Raw genomic sequence first — 16670 nt, forward strand, 5'->3', positions numbered from 1 at the left:
TAGACAGTAGAACAAATAAATGAAATATGATAATATACACTAGAACGGCTGACACTTTTTTCTGATGTTGTTCAACGGTGCGTTTTCTAAAAGACTAATCTTTTAAGTGTTTCCCGAAGAGCTTGTCCAGACCTTGTCAACCAACGGAGGATGCAAACGCCCCTGTAAATTCAAATAAATACATTAATAATAGGAGAGATGGTGATGAATATCCAGTGCACGTGGTAGCTGTATGAAGTGTTGTACATGTTCTTTGAGATGACTGTGTTGTCCTATTAACTGGATTAAGGTTAAGCCGGACCTGGAGCAGGTGGAAAGATGGATTCGATGGAAATTCACTTCAGCACGTGTCTACACTTTTCCTCCTCTGAGCGAGAGACATTTTCATTAACGTCTTACCTGCAACCCTTCTCTCATCTGCACTTATGTTGTGCCAGAATTTGAAATATTTTTCCTTTGACAGTCACTGAAAGCGCTACAGGTGTTTGTGCCATCATCTTCAGTGTCTTCCCACGTATCTATCTATCTATCTATCTATCTATCTATCTATCTATCTATCTAGTGTGTGTGGTAAGAAGTGTTTCAGCCCTACTCTAGCATGCACATATTTAACTACGCTGATGAAGTGATCGACTTTATAGTGCGGAAGAAGATATAGAGTACAGTAAGAGACGATATTTTTGTTCCTGTGTAAAGAAATGAAAAGGAAGAGACTCTATGATAAAAGGTCGAGCTAACACTTTGCTGTGGTTAGTGAACCGTTAGTCTTCATAAAGGCATCATAAAGAAGCTCATAACTGCTTTAGGGTAAGAGTGAAGGGGGAGGAGGCTAGCGGTTAAGGCAGTTGTTCGTAATGTTCATTTCTGCCAAGATTTTTTAACAAAAACATATTTTGTAGAACTTTAAGTGTCTGTTGGGTCTGAAGGCTGATGTCGCCATGTTGTCCAGAACGGCAGGAGATATTACAGCAGCAGTAATCCTCATGTTACTGACAGGTAACCTTGCATATACTTTAATATTAAATCATATTTCTGCACTTTTTTATGTGCTGGTGTGTTGCCGCACTGAGAGCACTTAATGGAGCTCAAGAGATCTCAACATCTCGGTGTTTTCCAGAGCTTTCCATACGATTTGGATGCTCAAGAATATACACAGTGTGTCGTATACTGTAATATACAATAACTTCTTGAGCCTTTAACTGAAAGATCTTCACTGTCTGTACAAGATCAACAAGTGTTGTATGTGTGTGAGAGATTGTTCATTTTTATTGTACATGTAAACATTTTTGAAATGTTTGAAGCAGTTTTTTTTCCTTTGTAGTTTTCACACCTATACCCATCGCACGCCCTTGACTCACTTCCTGATATTGTTATAAATGTCTATGCATGTATATGTGTGTGTTCCAGGAGTACAAGCTCGGCGCAGTGTAACTCTCTCCTCTCAGAGTCTCTGTGCTGTTACTGGATCCACTGTAAAAATCCCCTGTACATATTCAAGGTATTATTATTCCAGTGTCACACAAAGAGAGTGGTATCGAGTCCAGAGCTCTGAAAGAGAAGCACGAGTCCTGAACAAAGATCCACAATACTCAGGACGAGTGTCTGTAAGCACAATGATGTCTAGCTGTGAGCTGACACTGAGGAATGTGAGAGTGAGTGACTCTGGAGTTTATAACTTCAGATTTAAAATGCACAGAAGTGACTGGAGATCATCCTCATCTGGAGTTCATCTGACTGTTACAGGTAACACACACACCCAGGACTCTACGTATATCATACTCACAGATAAGATCATGACAATTGTTGTTTTTGTACTTTCGTGACTTTTTTTATGGCACAAAGCAGAACAATTGGGGTTTGAATAAATACACTCACCACCACGTTATTAGGAATACCTGTATATTTATGATTTATGCAGTTGTCTAATCCGCCAATCATGTGGCAGCAATGCAATGCATAAAATCTTGCAGATACAGGTCAAGGCTTCAGTTATTGTTCACATCATACATCAGAATGAAGAAAAAGTGTGATCTCTGTGACTTGTTGGTACCAGATGTGCTGGTTTGAGTATTTCAGAAACTCCTGATCTTCTGGGAAGGTCACACAAAACAGTCTCTAGAGGTTACACAGAATGGTGCGAAAAGCAAAAAACATTGAGTGAGTGACTGGGTGGAAACGCCTTGTAGATAAGAGAGGTCAGAGGAAAATGGCCAGATTGGTTCAAGCTGCCAGGAAGGATATAGTAACTCATATAATCACTCTTTACAACCGTGGTGAGCAGAAAAGCATCTCTGAAGGTACGAACCTTGAGGAGGATGAGCTACATCAACAGAAGACCAAATCGGCTTCTAATCATATCAGCCAGGAACAGGAATCTGATATACTGTATATAAAAATCACATCCCCTTTTGTGCCATTTCACCCATCATAATGAAAATAGTCAAAAACTCAGAGCAAACTGAAAGACATTGGCGTACTCTCCACCAAATTAGAAAGACACCAGCGTTAACCAGGAAATTACAGTTGTGCCAGCAGGAAAGCAGAGCCTATAGTCATTGTTGTTTATATGTAAAGTGTTTAGGGATTGGGATATATGATGTGAATTGTGTGTAGACTTGCAGGTGAAGGTGGATCCTAACACTGTAGGACAGAGAGAAGTGAAAGTGACCTGTAGCTCCACCTGCAGCCTCAGAACACACAGTTTCTACTGGTACAGGAATGGCCGATACAGCAGATCTACCAATGACACCTCTTTTATGCTCGACTCCACCCGTCCATCTAATGGGGGAAGCTACTCCTGTCGAGTGTATGAGAGTTTATCCCGCTCTCCCCCAGTGTGTAAGTGTCAGAGTCAATCTGTCCCTCAACGTCAAACCTCTGCTGATAATTAAACATTTAAGCAAGTTTTCTTTACAATTCTATTCAATAACTAATAGGTAACTATGCAGGGACTAAGCAGGAATGAATGAGTAGTACTACATTAACACCCACTTCACAGCTACTAGCTACTAATGAATACTGGGTAATTACTCAGTAAGTAATAATCAAGTGATGGTTATGACTTAATAAATAATTAGAGTCAACACCACAGATTATAGCTGAAATGTTTACCAATGACTTGGTATCTTTTTTTTGTCGAGGTCACAAACATTTTATCAGGAGAGGAGAAGGACCGTGGCTACACAGTCGTCCCTCCCTGGGAATTCATATACTTGTTCATCTCCTTATCGTGTATGCAGCTAGCTAATTAGCTCACCATACGTCATTATATTATGTTAGCTAACACATTTTAGCCTAGTCAATTAAGTTGCATGGGATTGGCCAGCACACTGGAGCTTCAATTGCCCAGTAGGCGAACTTTATCATTTGTCCACCTTGTATCTGTATTAGATTTATTCCACAGAACTCAGAGTGTGTACCTCTCTGTGCGTTTCAGGTGTATTGGGTAAAGAGTGTTGGGGTGTGACTTACAATCTTGATCATGTGTGTGCTCTGAAAGACTCATCGATTGATCTCTCCTGCTCATATAAACACCCTGCAGGCCACACAGTGATAAAATCAGTGTGGTTCATTAAAGTGCAGGCTGACGCTGAGGCTGTGGATGTGAGAGAGGATGAGGAGTATCGGGGCCGAGTGCAGTACACACACAGCTCCCAGAATAACTGTAGTCTGAGAATCACTAATCTGACAGAGAGAGACGCTCAAACATACAGATTCAGATTCTACACTCACCAGGACAAATACACCGGCCAACCTGGAGTCACTCTGTCTGTCACAGGTAACGCCACATAGTTATACATTTACTTAAGTACATTTACATAGAAGAAAAATAATAAACTCATTTATTATTTGCAGATCTGAAGGTTACAGTATCAGACTCGGGTAGTGAACAAAAGACGCTGAGCTGCATCACCACCTGCACTCTGTCTAACAACCCCACTTACATCTGGTACAAGAACGGAGAGCGTGTGTCTGACTGTAAATCTGCCTCCTGCTCTGTAGCTGCAGTCAGTGGTGCGGTCAGTTACAGCTGTGCTGTTGAAGGCCATGACAGTCTCCTCTCTCCTCCAGTGTGTGAGTGTAGATTTTACTCTCCTCAATCATAGTACATCTATATCTATATCAAATGCTGATCCTGAACACACACCAGCTGATTCAGTTGTTTTATTTCTAATCAGATTCCCCTAAAAACACCAGTGCAGTGGCTCTTTCCTCTGGAGACACAGTGGAGGGGGGTTCAGTGACTCTGAGCTGTAGCAGTGATGCAAACCCTCCTGTTCTCACCTACTCCTGGTTTAAGCAGAGAGCAGATGCAGACATGCTGATAACAACAGGCCAGAATTACAGCATCAGCAACATCAACTCCCAGCACAGCGGACTGTACTACTGCACTGCTCGCAACCAGCTGGGACAGCACAACTCTACACCAACACACCTGGATGTGTTACGTAAGCGCAGTGTCAGTCTTGTTATGAAGATAGAATGTCATGAAGATAGAAAGCTTGCCAGAAAGTTCCACAGGACATCTGATTCAGGAGTTGAATAATGTTAAGTAATGTAAAAAAAACCCAGAATAAATAAATAATACTAATGACAAATTTTGACTGATCTCCGATACAAGCCAGATACAAGCCGACTTTCCACTGATTTGGTCGCCTTTCTAGATGTTGTGCAATCGTTATAGATTGGGCTCCATAGATTAGAGTTATTGTTGCACTTGGTGGTCGTTACATAACTGTGTAAGATATATATTATTACTATATTATAAATATGGAATATAAAATAGAAAGCTTGGGGTCAGAAAATTCATTATTCACACACACCCATACACATAACCCACAATATAACTTACCTACAAACACCTACAGTAAAGTAAAGTGAAGAAACAGTATCCTGCATCCTGTTATCTATGTTCTGACTGATATACTAGCGTGAACGACAAATGCACCACATCTAAATGCAGTTTTTCAGCTTACCTCCATCACACTTGCATGTGAATAGAAGAAATGGTCGTGCCATATACTGTATGGAGCGGTTCAGAATGTCGCTAAGGCTGAATTGTCAAAAACTCTGTTTTTATTTAAGTTGAATCATTAATTATGAGTCAGTGTGCCTAAAGACATCCAAAACCTCACTAGCTATTTGTGATTTGATCACGATTTTGATCGCGATTTTGATAGATAGTTACCTGCTGTAGTTACATATCAAAAATAAAGAGAATGTTTTTTTTTTTTCCCCATAAAGTAGATTAGGTTATAAATGTAGAGGTAGGCAGGACATCTTTCAGTGGAACTGGAATGAAATCCTGGAATAAATGTGGTTTTCTCCTTGTTCACTTAAAACACTAGAACTTTACTTCTGGTTGAGATATGCGTATGTGCAAAAAGAGGAACATATTTCAGATCAGGAATACTTGGAGTTTTCAGAACTATATGAAGTAGAAAAAAGGGTTTTCGCAGATCGCCACACATATTTGACACTGTCATTAACCATGCTTGCCCTAGTAACACAAAAGAGCGTCATGTTACCTATGATTTATTTCTGAAGGATCAGAGGAGCACACGGTGTTAAAGCTCATCGTGGTGGGACTGGTTGTCTTCCTGGCGGTCACGCTCATCCCAGGAGCTCTGTGGATGTGGTATGTAAAATGTGAACATACTGAATATGAAATGCTTGATACATAATTTACAAATAAATAGTCATTTGTAGCTAGCATGAACACATGCTTGCTGTTTCTCAGGAAGAGGAAGAGGAGCTCAGCTAATGGCCACAGCAGCACTGGTGAGAGCGGACAGGTGAGTGTGGATGAAAGGAGGGACTGTTTGATCATGTGACATGTACAAATATGAACTTTACTCTGTTCTCCCTTTCAGAGTCACTCTGCTGCTGTGTATGAAAATGTCCCAGCCTCAGACCGCAGTGAAAGAGTCGACTCGGATGATCAGGATAACGTTCACTACGCCAGTGTTCTTTTTCTATGCGCACCCACACAGGAAGGGTCTCTGTCACCCAGACTTCCTCCAGACATCACAGAGGAAGAGGATGTCCAGTACGCTGCTGTGAACATAAGCATGCGCACTGCTGCCATCTATTGAGCAAATCATTATCGTTTAAAAGACGTAAACATCATTTAAGATGTGTTTTTTGTTTCCTGTAGAAAAGGCTGAGAGAGGTGTGATAGTTCTGTTTCTCCATTTTATCCATCAACGCTGCTTCCAAACCAAACCGAAGAAGAGGGAAGGCTTTAATATTTTATCAGTGTACTGTAGTGCTCTTACTGCTATTTATAGTCTTTTTTTTAAGATTTAAAGACATCCTTTCATCTCTTAGAGGCAATTGGAAAAGGTCAAAAAAAACAAAAAAAAAACTACTGAATATTAATCCCCAGTAGTAAAGTTGTACCTTCTTCATGGAGATCTACTACCTAATATACCTGAACATACCCCAGCAACTTGGTAAATTTAATTGTCTCTCCAGTCAGGATCTGAAGAGAGAAACAGTAAGGAACACTTCCGTAAATAGTAACGAGTTTCCGTGTCTTTGACTTTATACAACAGTTAGCTCCGGTCCACTAATTTGATTGGATGAGCAGAGCTCCAAGAGTGCTTATACTGTATGTAGTATAACCTCACTGGGACATTTCACTGTATCCTCCGCTTGTCTGTGTTTGCCATGTAAAATTCCAATTCTAGCAACCATCCCACTGAAACTGTTACTACACTACTATTAGCGACATTATGGCATCATGGACATGGCAATCGATACATTTTTCACGAATATAACTTTTGACTTAAAATATGAAAACTCGTCAGATGAAGATGAAAAGGAAGAAGGGGAGCAAATTTCACCAGATGCAATTTTAACGGGAATGTACAAATTATTGTGAGCTAGCTAGCTAGCTAGGGAGTATGGCTTCTTCAGGATCTATTTCCATTTTTGGGAAAAATAAGCAAATTATTTGTCCAAATATTATGTCCAAAATGTCAGTTACTCTATATTAATTTCTTATTTCCTACGGCAGAATCACAGCCGTGTCAATATTCAGTATAACCGCACACTTGCTCCTGCAATATTATTAATTATAATACTGTTCCACGTTGTCATGAACTCATGAAGAAATGACACAGTAACGCTTTCGTCATCGGTAATGAGTTTCATTTTATTGTTTATGCCTGTAACATATTTACTGTACTTATAGTTAGAAAACATGCGTAGCAACATTCTTAAATGATTCCTATAACTTGGAGCTATGATAATGGTACATAGGGCTGTCAAATGAATTTAAAATCTGCATTATAGCCATGATGGTAAACAGTACCGTAAAGACCTCAAGGGTTAGGGCTGAGGTTGTTGCTTTCTTATTATTAGTTTCTCGTCATTGTTTTAAGCAATATTGGTGATATGAAACTGCTTGTTTAGTCTATGTCTGGTTTCAAAAACAACATCTGTAAGTACAACTGAAATGGGTATGTAAACTGTTAACTGCTGTTTTGGTGACCTTGGGATTGAAAGTCAGTACAATCACAATACAATGGTATACTGAGCTGTGATGGCAGTTTCATTGCCTATTTAGTCTTGCTGATCTGACCTAGTTTTTCCCCCCCCATCATGTCATGCCTACTTCATGCTTGTTTGATGATCACCTGACCTTTTGACCTTGACAGTTTACCATTTTGTGTATTGTCAAGCCTTATTGTTTTAGCTGATTTGGTTGGTTTTTTTTTTATTTTATATTTTTTATTAAACCTGCACATAAGGAAGTAAACTTGAGAGGAACCAGTTTCAAGAGGGAACCCATCCTCTTCTAGGTGACAGCGGACAGTGAGATTATGAGTCAATACACTTTCACAACTGTACGCTATATAAGTAAAACAGTACTGAGATTGTTGAAAGGACCTTCAGTATAAGCATCAGGGTCTTCTCTGTTTGCAGGAGAGTTTGTATCCTAGTGAAGTTATCCACTGAAAAATGGAGGAGACTTGGGGATAAACTGTTTTGAGTAAATGCAATCTTTTGGCTGTCCAAGTGAGACCATCCACAGCAATCCTTAGGGTATCCGTGTGGTCCCATCCACAGCAATCTCACTACAGTCTTTAAGGCCATCCATATGGGGCCTTCCTCAGCAGCAGTGAGTGATTCTCAGGAGTAGAGCATCAAGATGGGCCAGGCAGGTCCGGAGGGCAGAAGGAATCAGGATGACTGGCATCTCATCAGGCAGCAGGAGTAACGTGTAGCTCGACAGAGAGAGAGGTAAGTACAATAACGGTACTGGAGGGATGAATATAGAGAAGATTCTGTTCTTAAGCCTTAAAAATGTATCTTGACCTCTCTGATCTGTCAGTTACCATCCAGTCTCCAATACATCTTTTTAAATCTAAGATTGTGAAGAAGGATGGGGCCAACTACTCTGTTCTATTCTTCTGCATTTCTGAGTGGGTTCCAGAAGCTTCCTACTATAGAATCAGTGCTGGCTAAAGCACTATACATCGATAAAATGGGATCAGTTTAGCATCCAATTAAATTAAACAAAGTAGAAAAAAAAAAAGCCAAAAAAACCCAATTCATGCTACACAATATATTGTCTATCAGTGCATATCAGAAAATGGATAAGCCACTGCACTTCTGTTTGGGACTTGAGGATGAGTTTCCCTGACCCTACCTCAGCAAATTGTTTCAATATGCTGGAGTAGGCAAAGATATAAAAATGAAGTGTTTCTTTTACCTCCCCAAAAGGCATGAACTCCATCTAATTTGAAAACACATGTTGAGATAAGGTTTGCTAACATTAACTGGCTATATTTAGCTTGTCTTTTTTGCTAATACCAGGCTATACTAGCATCAGTTTCAGTAGCCAACATAATTATCTAGGCAGCAAGTCAAATTCTAGCTAATGGTAAATATTGCAAACGCCCCGAGACTGAATGATGTCTTCAGGCAAAACTTTATCATAGCTTTAAGAACAAAAATCATCTAACAGTTTTAGATAAGTAATAAAAGAAAACATTTACTTTTTACTTTTTAATACTTGAGTTCATTTAAAAGTAAAACTTTTTTTTGCTTTCACTTGAATACATTTTTGCTGTTTGTGAGTACGAGAGTTTGAAGCAGTGGAAAAATCATTAACTATAAAACAGACTTGACTGGATGTGAAGCTCATCTTGTAGAAAGGAAGAGTGTGTGGTGAGAAGTCTGAAAGTGCGTCTAACGAAAAGACCCTCACAAACTACTAAAAGCATACAGAGCTTTTTGTGAGGTCAAATTCAATCCCTCATTGTCTGTGATTAAAGGCTCTGGATCCTTCTCTGGTTAAATCAAGCTTCAGAACTTCATTATCAGACAGTCTGAACAAACTAAATCCTGACTGGTCAGAGCACACAGCCTTTTGAAGGAACAGAGACAGACACACAGTCATAAAAGTTGAAACAAAAGAGAAGCAAAAACTGAAATCAGGACACAGTACATCTTTAAATAGGTTTAAAAAAGTCACACCTGAATGTCTGTTCTCATGTAAAGAAAAGGAAGTGACTAAGATAAGTTAATGTGTTGTGATGACAATGCTGTGGTAAGAGGACTGCAAAATGATCAGTTTCTCTGGATTTACAATTTATAAGTACATGTTTGAGTAAAATGAATATTTTTGTTTTATTCAAGAAACTACTGAAAACATTTCTTCCAAATTCCAAATAAAAATACTGTCATTTAGAGAATTTATTTGCAGAAAATGACAACTGGTGAAAAATCACAAAAAAGATGTTGTCAGACCTAAAATAATGCAAAGAAAACAAGCTCATATTCATAGTTAAACAACACAATACTAACGTTTTAACGTAGGGAAAGATCAGAAATCAATATTTAGTGGAATAACCTTGATTTTCAATCACAGCTTTCATGCGTCTTCTCCATCATGCATGTTCTCCATCAGTCTTTCACATTGTTGTTGGGTGACTTTATGCCACTCCTGGCGCAAAAATTCAAGCAGCTTGGCTTTGTTTGATGGCTTGTGACCGTCCGTCTTCCTCTTGATCACCTTCCAGAGGTTTTCAGTGGGGTTCAGGCCTGGAGATTGGGCTGGCCTTGAAATGATCTTGATTTGGTGGTCCTCCTTCCACACCTCGATTGACCTTTGACAATTTGGCCCTTGTCAAAGTTGCTCAGATCCTTATGCTATATGTTATTCCCTTCACCTCTCAGTGCTTTTAATATTATGGTTCATCATATATTATAAATTATATACATTTCTTCCACCAAGGATATTGGACTAAACTCTACACATGGTGGATCTTCAAGTGTCAGCTGTCTGAAGGCTGATGTCACCATGTTTTACAGAATGTTGAGAAATATTACAGTAGCAGCAATCCTCATTTTATTGACAGGTAAACTTTTAAAATATTTCAGCACTTTCTACTGTCTTTATGTCCTGTTGTCACTACTGCAACAGTTCAGAAAAGCTCTTAACATGTCTGTGTGTCTGGAAAGTAAAAGACAAGAGTTATAGAGCAATGAAAAATAAATCATTTCAATTGTTAAAATTGTATGTGTGTGTCTGTATATGTGTGTGTGTGTGTTCCAGGAGTTCAGGCTCAGAACAGTGTAAATATCTCCTCTCAGAGTCTCTGTGCTGTTACTGGATCCAGAGTAAAAATCTCCTGTACATTTACAAAACCTGATCACTCCAGTGTCACAGAGAGAGAGTGGTATCGAGTCCAGAGCTCTGAAGGAGAAGCACGAGTCCTGAACAAAGATCCACAATACTCTAGCCGAATATCCGTAAGCACCTGGTGGTCTTCCTGTGAGCTGACACTGAGGAATGTGAGTGTGAGTGACTCTGGAGTTTATAATTTTAGATTTAAAACCCACAGAAGTGACTGGATATCAGCCTCATCTGGAGTTCATCTGACTGTTACAGGTAATGACTGACACACACACACACACACACATTCTATAAAATACACTATAGAGCCAAATGTATGTGGACACTTGACCATCACACCTACAGTCCCCTCTGAAGGCAAGACCAATTCTATTGTTTTTGCTATACACTGAAGACGTTTTGGTTTGAGATTAAAAGATGAATATGAGATGATAGATCAGAATTTCAGTTTTCATTTCCTGGTATTTACATCTAGATGGTTTAGAACATGGCACCTTTTGTTTGAACCCATCCATTTTTCAAGTGATCAGAAATATTGGAACATGTGACTGACAGGTGTTTCTGGTTGCCCAGATGTGCCCTGTTAGATTGAGTGTTTAAACAATTAATAGCTCTAAATGTCTGCTCATGGTTTGAGCACTGGGTTTCACCTGTGAAGACTGCATTTGTTATTAAAAAGGAGAAACCAATATGAAGACCAGAGAGCTGCCTATGGGAGAAAAGCAAGCCATTTTGAAGCTGCGAAAAGAGGGAAAATCAAATCGGAGCCATTGCACAAGCATTCAGCATAGCCAATCCAACAATGTGGAATGTCCTGAAAAAGAAAGAAGTCACTGGTGTACTGAAAAACAGACATCGAACGGGTCGACCAAGGAAAACAACAGCAGTTGATGACAGAAACATTGTGAAAGCTGTGAAGAAAAACCCAAAAACAACAGTCAGTGACATCACCCACAGCTTCTACAGGGCAGGGGCTTCCACCGCTGGAAGACTTCAAGAGCAGAAATATAGAGGCCATACGACTAGAATCAAATCACTCATCAGCAGTAAGAATTGGAAAGCCAGATTGGAATTCACAAAGAAATACAGAGCTCATCGGTCAAGCACGGTGGAGGTAGTGCCCTGGCTTGGGCTTCTTCTGGAACTGGCTCAGTAACTCATGATGGTAGCAGCAGAACAAATTCAGAAGTCTACAGAAACATTCTGTCTGCCGGTTTACAGAGAAATGCATCCGATCTAATTAGGAGGAACATCATCATGCAACCAAGATATCCAACCAAATATTTTGTGTTATTTACTTTAAGACTATCTGTTCCAATACTTTTTCTCATCTACAAATATTGGTGGCCTGCCACCAAAGGTGCCATGTTCTACGTTGTTTAACAAATCTAGATGCAAATATCAGGAAATGAAATTCTGATCTGTTGTTTCATATTCATCTTTTGATCTCAAACTCACGTCTTCAGTGTATAGCAAATCAAAAGAATTAGCCGTTCCAATACTTTCAGAGGGGACTATATATGTGGGTCTTCCCCAAGCTGTTGCCTCAAAGTTGGAGGCACATGACTGTCTAGAATGTCTTTGTATGTTGTGGCATTAAAATCTCCCTTCATTAGAGTCTAGCCCAAACCTGTTCCAGCACGACAATGGCCGTGAGCACAAAGCGAGGTCTGTGAAAACATGGCCTGACCTCAACCCCACTCAACACCTTTGGAGTGGACTGGAATGCAGATTGCATACCAGGCCTCTTTGCCTCATATCAGTGCCCTGATATTGTGGCTCAACGGATATAAATCCCCACAGCCATGCTCCAAAATCTAGTGGAAAAGCTTTCCAGAACAGTGGAAGCTGTTACAGCAGCAAAGAGGGTACCAACTCCATATCAATGCCCTTGGTTTCGGAATGGGATATTCAACAAGCACGTATGGGTGTCATGGTCAGGTGTCCACATACTATTGGCCATATAGTGTATGTAGTACATATTTCGGGTATGCAGTATTTACATGTATATAATTGTGTGTAGACTTGCAGGTGAAGCTGAAGCCTAACACTGTACGACAGAGAGAGGTGAAGGTGACTTGTAACTCCACCTGCAGCGTCAGCACACACCGTTTCTACTGGTACAGGAATAGACAACGTATGAAAAAAAGAAATGGTGCCTCTGTTGTCCTCGACTTGACTAGTCCATCTGATTATGGCAACTACTCCTGTCAGGTGTATGAGAGTTTACAACGCTCTCCTTCAGTGTGTAAGTGTCATTTTCCCTCAGCATCAAACTGAAACCAATAACTCATATTGCTGTCTCTCTAAAAAAAAAAAATCATATTTTGCTTATAGAGTGGCCTGCAAAAGTATTCAACCTCCTGGAATTTATCAGATTTGTTTGAATAACAAATACACATATTCTTCCTGTTGGTATTTTTATTGCAAGCTCATGTTCTCTACAGTTAATTTTCAAAGTCAGAATTAATTATTGGTCAGCAAGTATTTCAAAGAAAATCAAAAACTGAAAAATGCAGCTTGCATAAGTATTCAATGACCCAGAAGGAAACAAGGAAAGGAGTAGAACTGAAGAAAAGAGCATTCTAAAGACGTTTAAGATATGGTAATAAAACTTTATAACTTGGATATAATTTTACACCCTATTCCTAAGACATTTGACATGTCGGTAAGCACTGTCGGATCAATAGTGAGGAAGTGGAAGCTGCATCACACCACCTAAGCACTACCTAGACAAGACCCTCCCTCAAAAATCAAGACAGAGATTGGTGAGAGAAGCCACAGTGAGGCCAACAGTCACTCTGAAGGAGTTACAGAGTACAATGGCTGAGAGTGGAGTGAAGGTGCTCCAGACAACCTGGACTGTATGGGTGGGTGGCTAGAAAGAAACCATTGCTGAAGAAGAGCCATATGAAAGCCTGAGTGAGCGTTGGTGTGATGAGACGAAGACCACTGACCAGACCTCAATTAACATCATCCTACATCCTTTCACTATAGTGAAATATGGTGGTGGCAGCATCATACTCTGGGGATGCTTTTCATCCTAAGAACCTGGGCTTCTTGTCAAAATTGAAGGGAGAATGGATGGAGCAAAATATAGGGGGATATTACAAGAAAACCTGCTTCGGTCTGCTAAAAAAAAAAAAAAAAAAAAAAACACCTTTCAGCAGGACAATGCTTTCAAACACCAAGGCCAAATCTGAACAACCTGGAGCAAATCTGCCAGAAAGAATGGGTGAAAATCACTTCCAAACAGTGAGCAAAGCTGGTAGGAACTTTCTCTAAACAGCCTTAAAACAGTTATTGCAGCAAAAAGTCGTTCTAGTCTGAAGGGGTTGAATACTTACGCAAGCAGCATTTTTCAGTTTAAATTTTTTTTTAAGACTTGCTGACAAATAATGAATTTAGACTTGTGAAAATGTACTTTAAAAGCATATTGGTTGAACAATACTAAAATCTATTGAAGTATCATTTGTAAATCAGGCAAACCTGATGACTTTTAAGGGGGTTGATTACTTTTGCAAGGCACTGTATCAATGCTTTTGAAATGGTGACTCACCATTTCTAAATCAGTAATGTTGTGAGATATTGTTTAATCATTTAATAAATTACTGAATACATAATTTAACAAATTGTAGCCAAAACATCACTTCACGATTCTGCTTAACAATATTTGTAGTGATTCTCACTACAACTGAGAACAAATACATCAAAGTCCTTCCTGTGTGTACCTCTCTGTGTGTTTCAGGTGTACTGGGTCAAGACTGTTGGGGTGTGACTTACACTCCTGATCATGTGTGTGCTCTGAAAGACACATCTATTGATCTCTCCTGCTCTTATAAACACCCTGCGGGCCTCACAGTGATAAAATCAGTGTGGTTCATTAAAGAACAGGCTGATGCTGAGGCTGTGGATGTGAGAGAGGATGAGGAGTATCAGGGCCGAGTGCAGTACACACACAGCTCCCAGAATAACTGTAGTCTGAGAATCACTAACCTGACAGAGAGAGACGCTCAAACATACAGATTCAGATTCTACACTGATGATCCTCAAGGCAAATACACCGGCCAACCTGGAGTCTCTCTTTCTGTCACAGGTAACGCCACATAGTTATACATTTACTTAAGTACATTTACAGAGATGAAAAATAATAAACTGATTTTATTATTTGCAGATCTGAAGATTACGGTATTAGACTCAGGTAGAGGACAAAAGACGCTGAGCTGCATCACCACCTGCACTCTGTCTAACAACCCCACTTACATCTGGTACAAGAACGGCCAGCGTGTGTCTGACTGTAAATCTGCCTCCTGCTCTGTAGCTGCAGTCAGTGGTGCGGTCAGTTACAGCTGTGCTGTTGAAGGCCATGACAGTCTCCTCTCTCCTCCAGTGTGTGAGTGTGGATTTTACTCTCCTCAATCATAGTACATCTATATCTCTATCTATATCAAATGCTGATCGTGAACACACACCAGCTGATTCTGGTGTTTTCTTTCTAATCAGATTCCCCTAAAAACACCAGAGCAGTGGTTCTTTCCTCTGGAGACACAGTGGAGGGGGGTTCAGTGACTCTGAGCTGTAGCAGTGATGCAAACCCTCCTGTTCTCAACTACACCTGGTTTAAGCAGAGAGCAGATGCAGACACACTGCTGACAACAGGCCAGAATTACAGCATCAGCAACATCAGCTCCCAGCACAGCGGACTGTACTACTGCACTGCTCGCAACCAGCTGGGACAGCACAACTCTACACCAACACACCTGGACGTGTTACGTAAGCGCAGTGTCAGTCTTCTATGTAACTATAAAGAGGATGTCTTAAGCAAAATTAACTGATGTTTCTGTACCAAAATCTATACGGGCACTGAACTGCACATTGGTAAAAAGAAGAGCGAGTTATTAAGCATAAATAGTGAGATGACTTGAAATATTGATATAATATCTTGAAATAACAAGAAGTTGAAATAAAGAGATATTAAAGTTAGAATTAAAATATAACCCTTGCCGTTCAGGGAGTCCTAGTATTGTGTCTGATAATCTAAAAGAAATATGAAAAATATGTAAACAGATGCTGAATTTTTCCACTCCCACAAAGAAAAATAAATGTGCTATTTGACTCACAATGCCGTGAAATATCTACTGCTGTGTGCTGTTGTGTAGTAAGTGAACAAAATAACACAAACACCTAATGGAAAAGAGCTTTAAAAGCAAGTTACACAGTTTGTTTATGTTCGATTTGACACTTATAGCTGATAAAGACTGAAAATCTACAGCTTCAAAAATAATCACAGAACTTAATTATAGAGTGGCCCATACATGCAAAACACATTAACAAACCAAAAGCACAACAGCAAATCCAGAAAAACAACAAAACAGAAAGGGTAGGTCCTTACTAAAGATCACAGATTTATATTTATGATTTATATTTAACATTTATATTTAAAATATACACTAAAACTGTTAAATATAAATGTAAATGTTAAATCCAAACATTTCTGTGTATTTTTTATATTGTAATTAGTATATGAAAGAAACTTTTAAGTTCTACATTTAACATTTTTACATTTCTACATTTAATATTTAAGATTTAGTTTTAAGGTTTAGATTCATATTTTAGATTTACATTTATATTCATTTTTAACATCTGTATTTAACATTTACATTTAACAGTTTTAAGTTTCAGTGTAAATTTTAAATAGAAATATAAATGTTATATGTAATATTAAACCTAAAGCTTAAAACTAAATCTTAAAGCTAAATGTTAAATCTAACTGTAAATGTTACATGTAAATTTTAAATATAAATCTTAAATCGAAATCTTAAATGTAAATGTTTCATATAGAAGTTAGATGTTTTGTTCATGTGCTAATTGCCTTCTCAGATTGTGCTTTACTGGGAAAACATGGTGGTGGTAGGGTTGCCAGTGTCACACCATACTGTGCTAGTTGTGAAACAAGGTAATCTGTGTAAAGAGCAAGTCCTTGGGTTGCAATGTCTTTTGGTTAAGTTCAGGACGCTTA

General features: G+C 39.2%; 1 protein-coding gene across 1 annotated transcript; it reads left to right on the forward strand.

Moving 5' to 3' along the window:
* The first annotated feature begins 55 nt into the window (after positions 1-55).
* LOC128317441 (sialoadhesin-like) lies at positions 56-15486 on the forward strand. The gene is made up of 8 exons (XM_053229299.1): positions 56-996; positions 1408-1743; positions 2614-2838; positions 3437-3778; positions 3856-4074; positions 14400-14747; positions 14826-15044; positions 15155-15486. Exons 1-8 carry the CDS (start codon positions 939-941, stop codon positions 15484-15486), a joined length of 2079 nt encoding a protein of 692 aa, XP_053085274.1. The 5' UTR covers positions 56-938.
* Positions 15487-16670: the final 1184 nt, after the last annotated feature.

This window comes from Pangasianodon hypophthalmus, chromosome 25 (genome assembly GCF_027358585.1).
Source record: "Pangasianodon hypophthalmus isolate fPanHyp1 chromosome 25, fPanHyp1.pri, whole genome shotgun sequence".
In the NCBI taxonomy this organism is placed as follows: Eukaryota; Metazoa; Chordata; class Actinopteri; order Siluriformes; family Pangasiidae; genus Pangasianodon; species Pangasianodon hypophthalmus.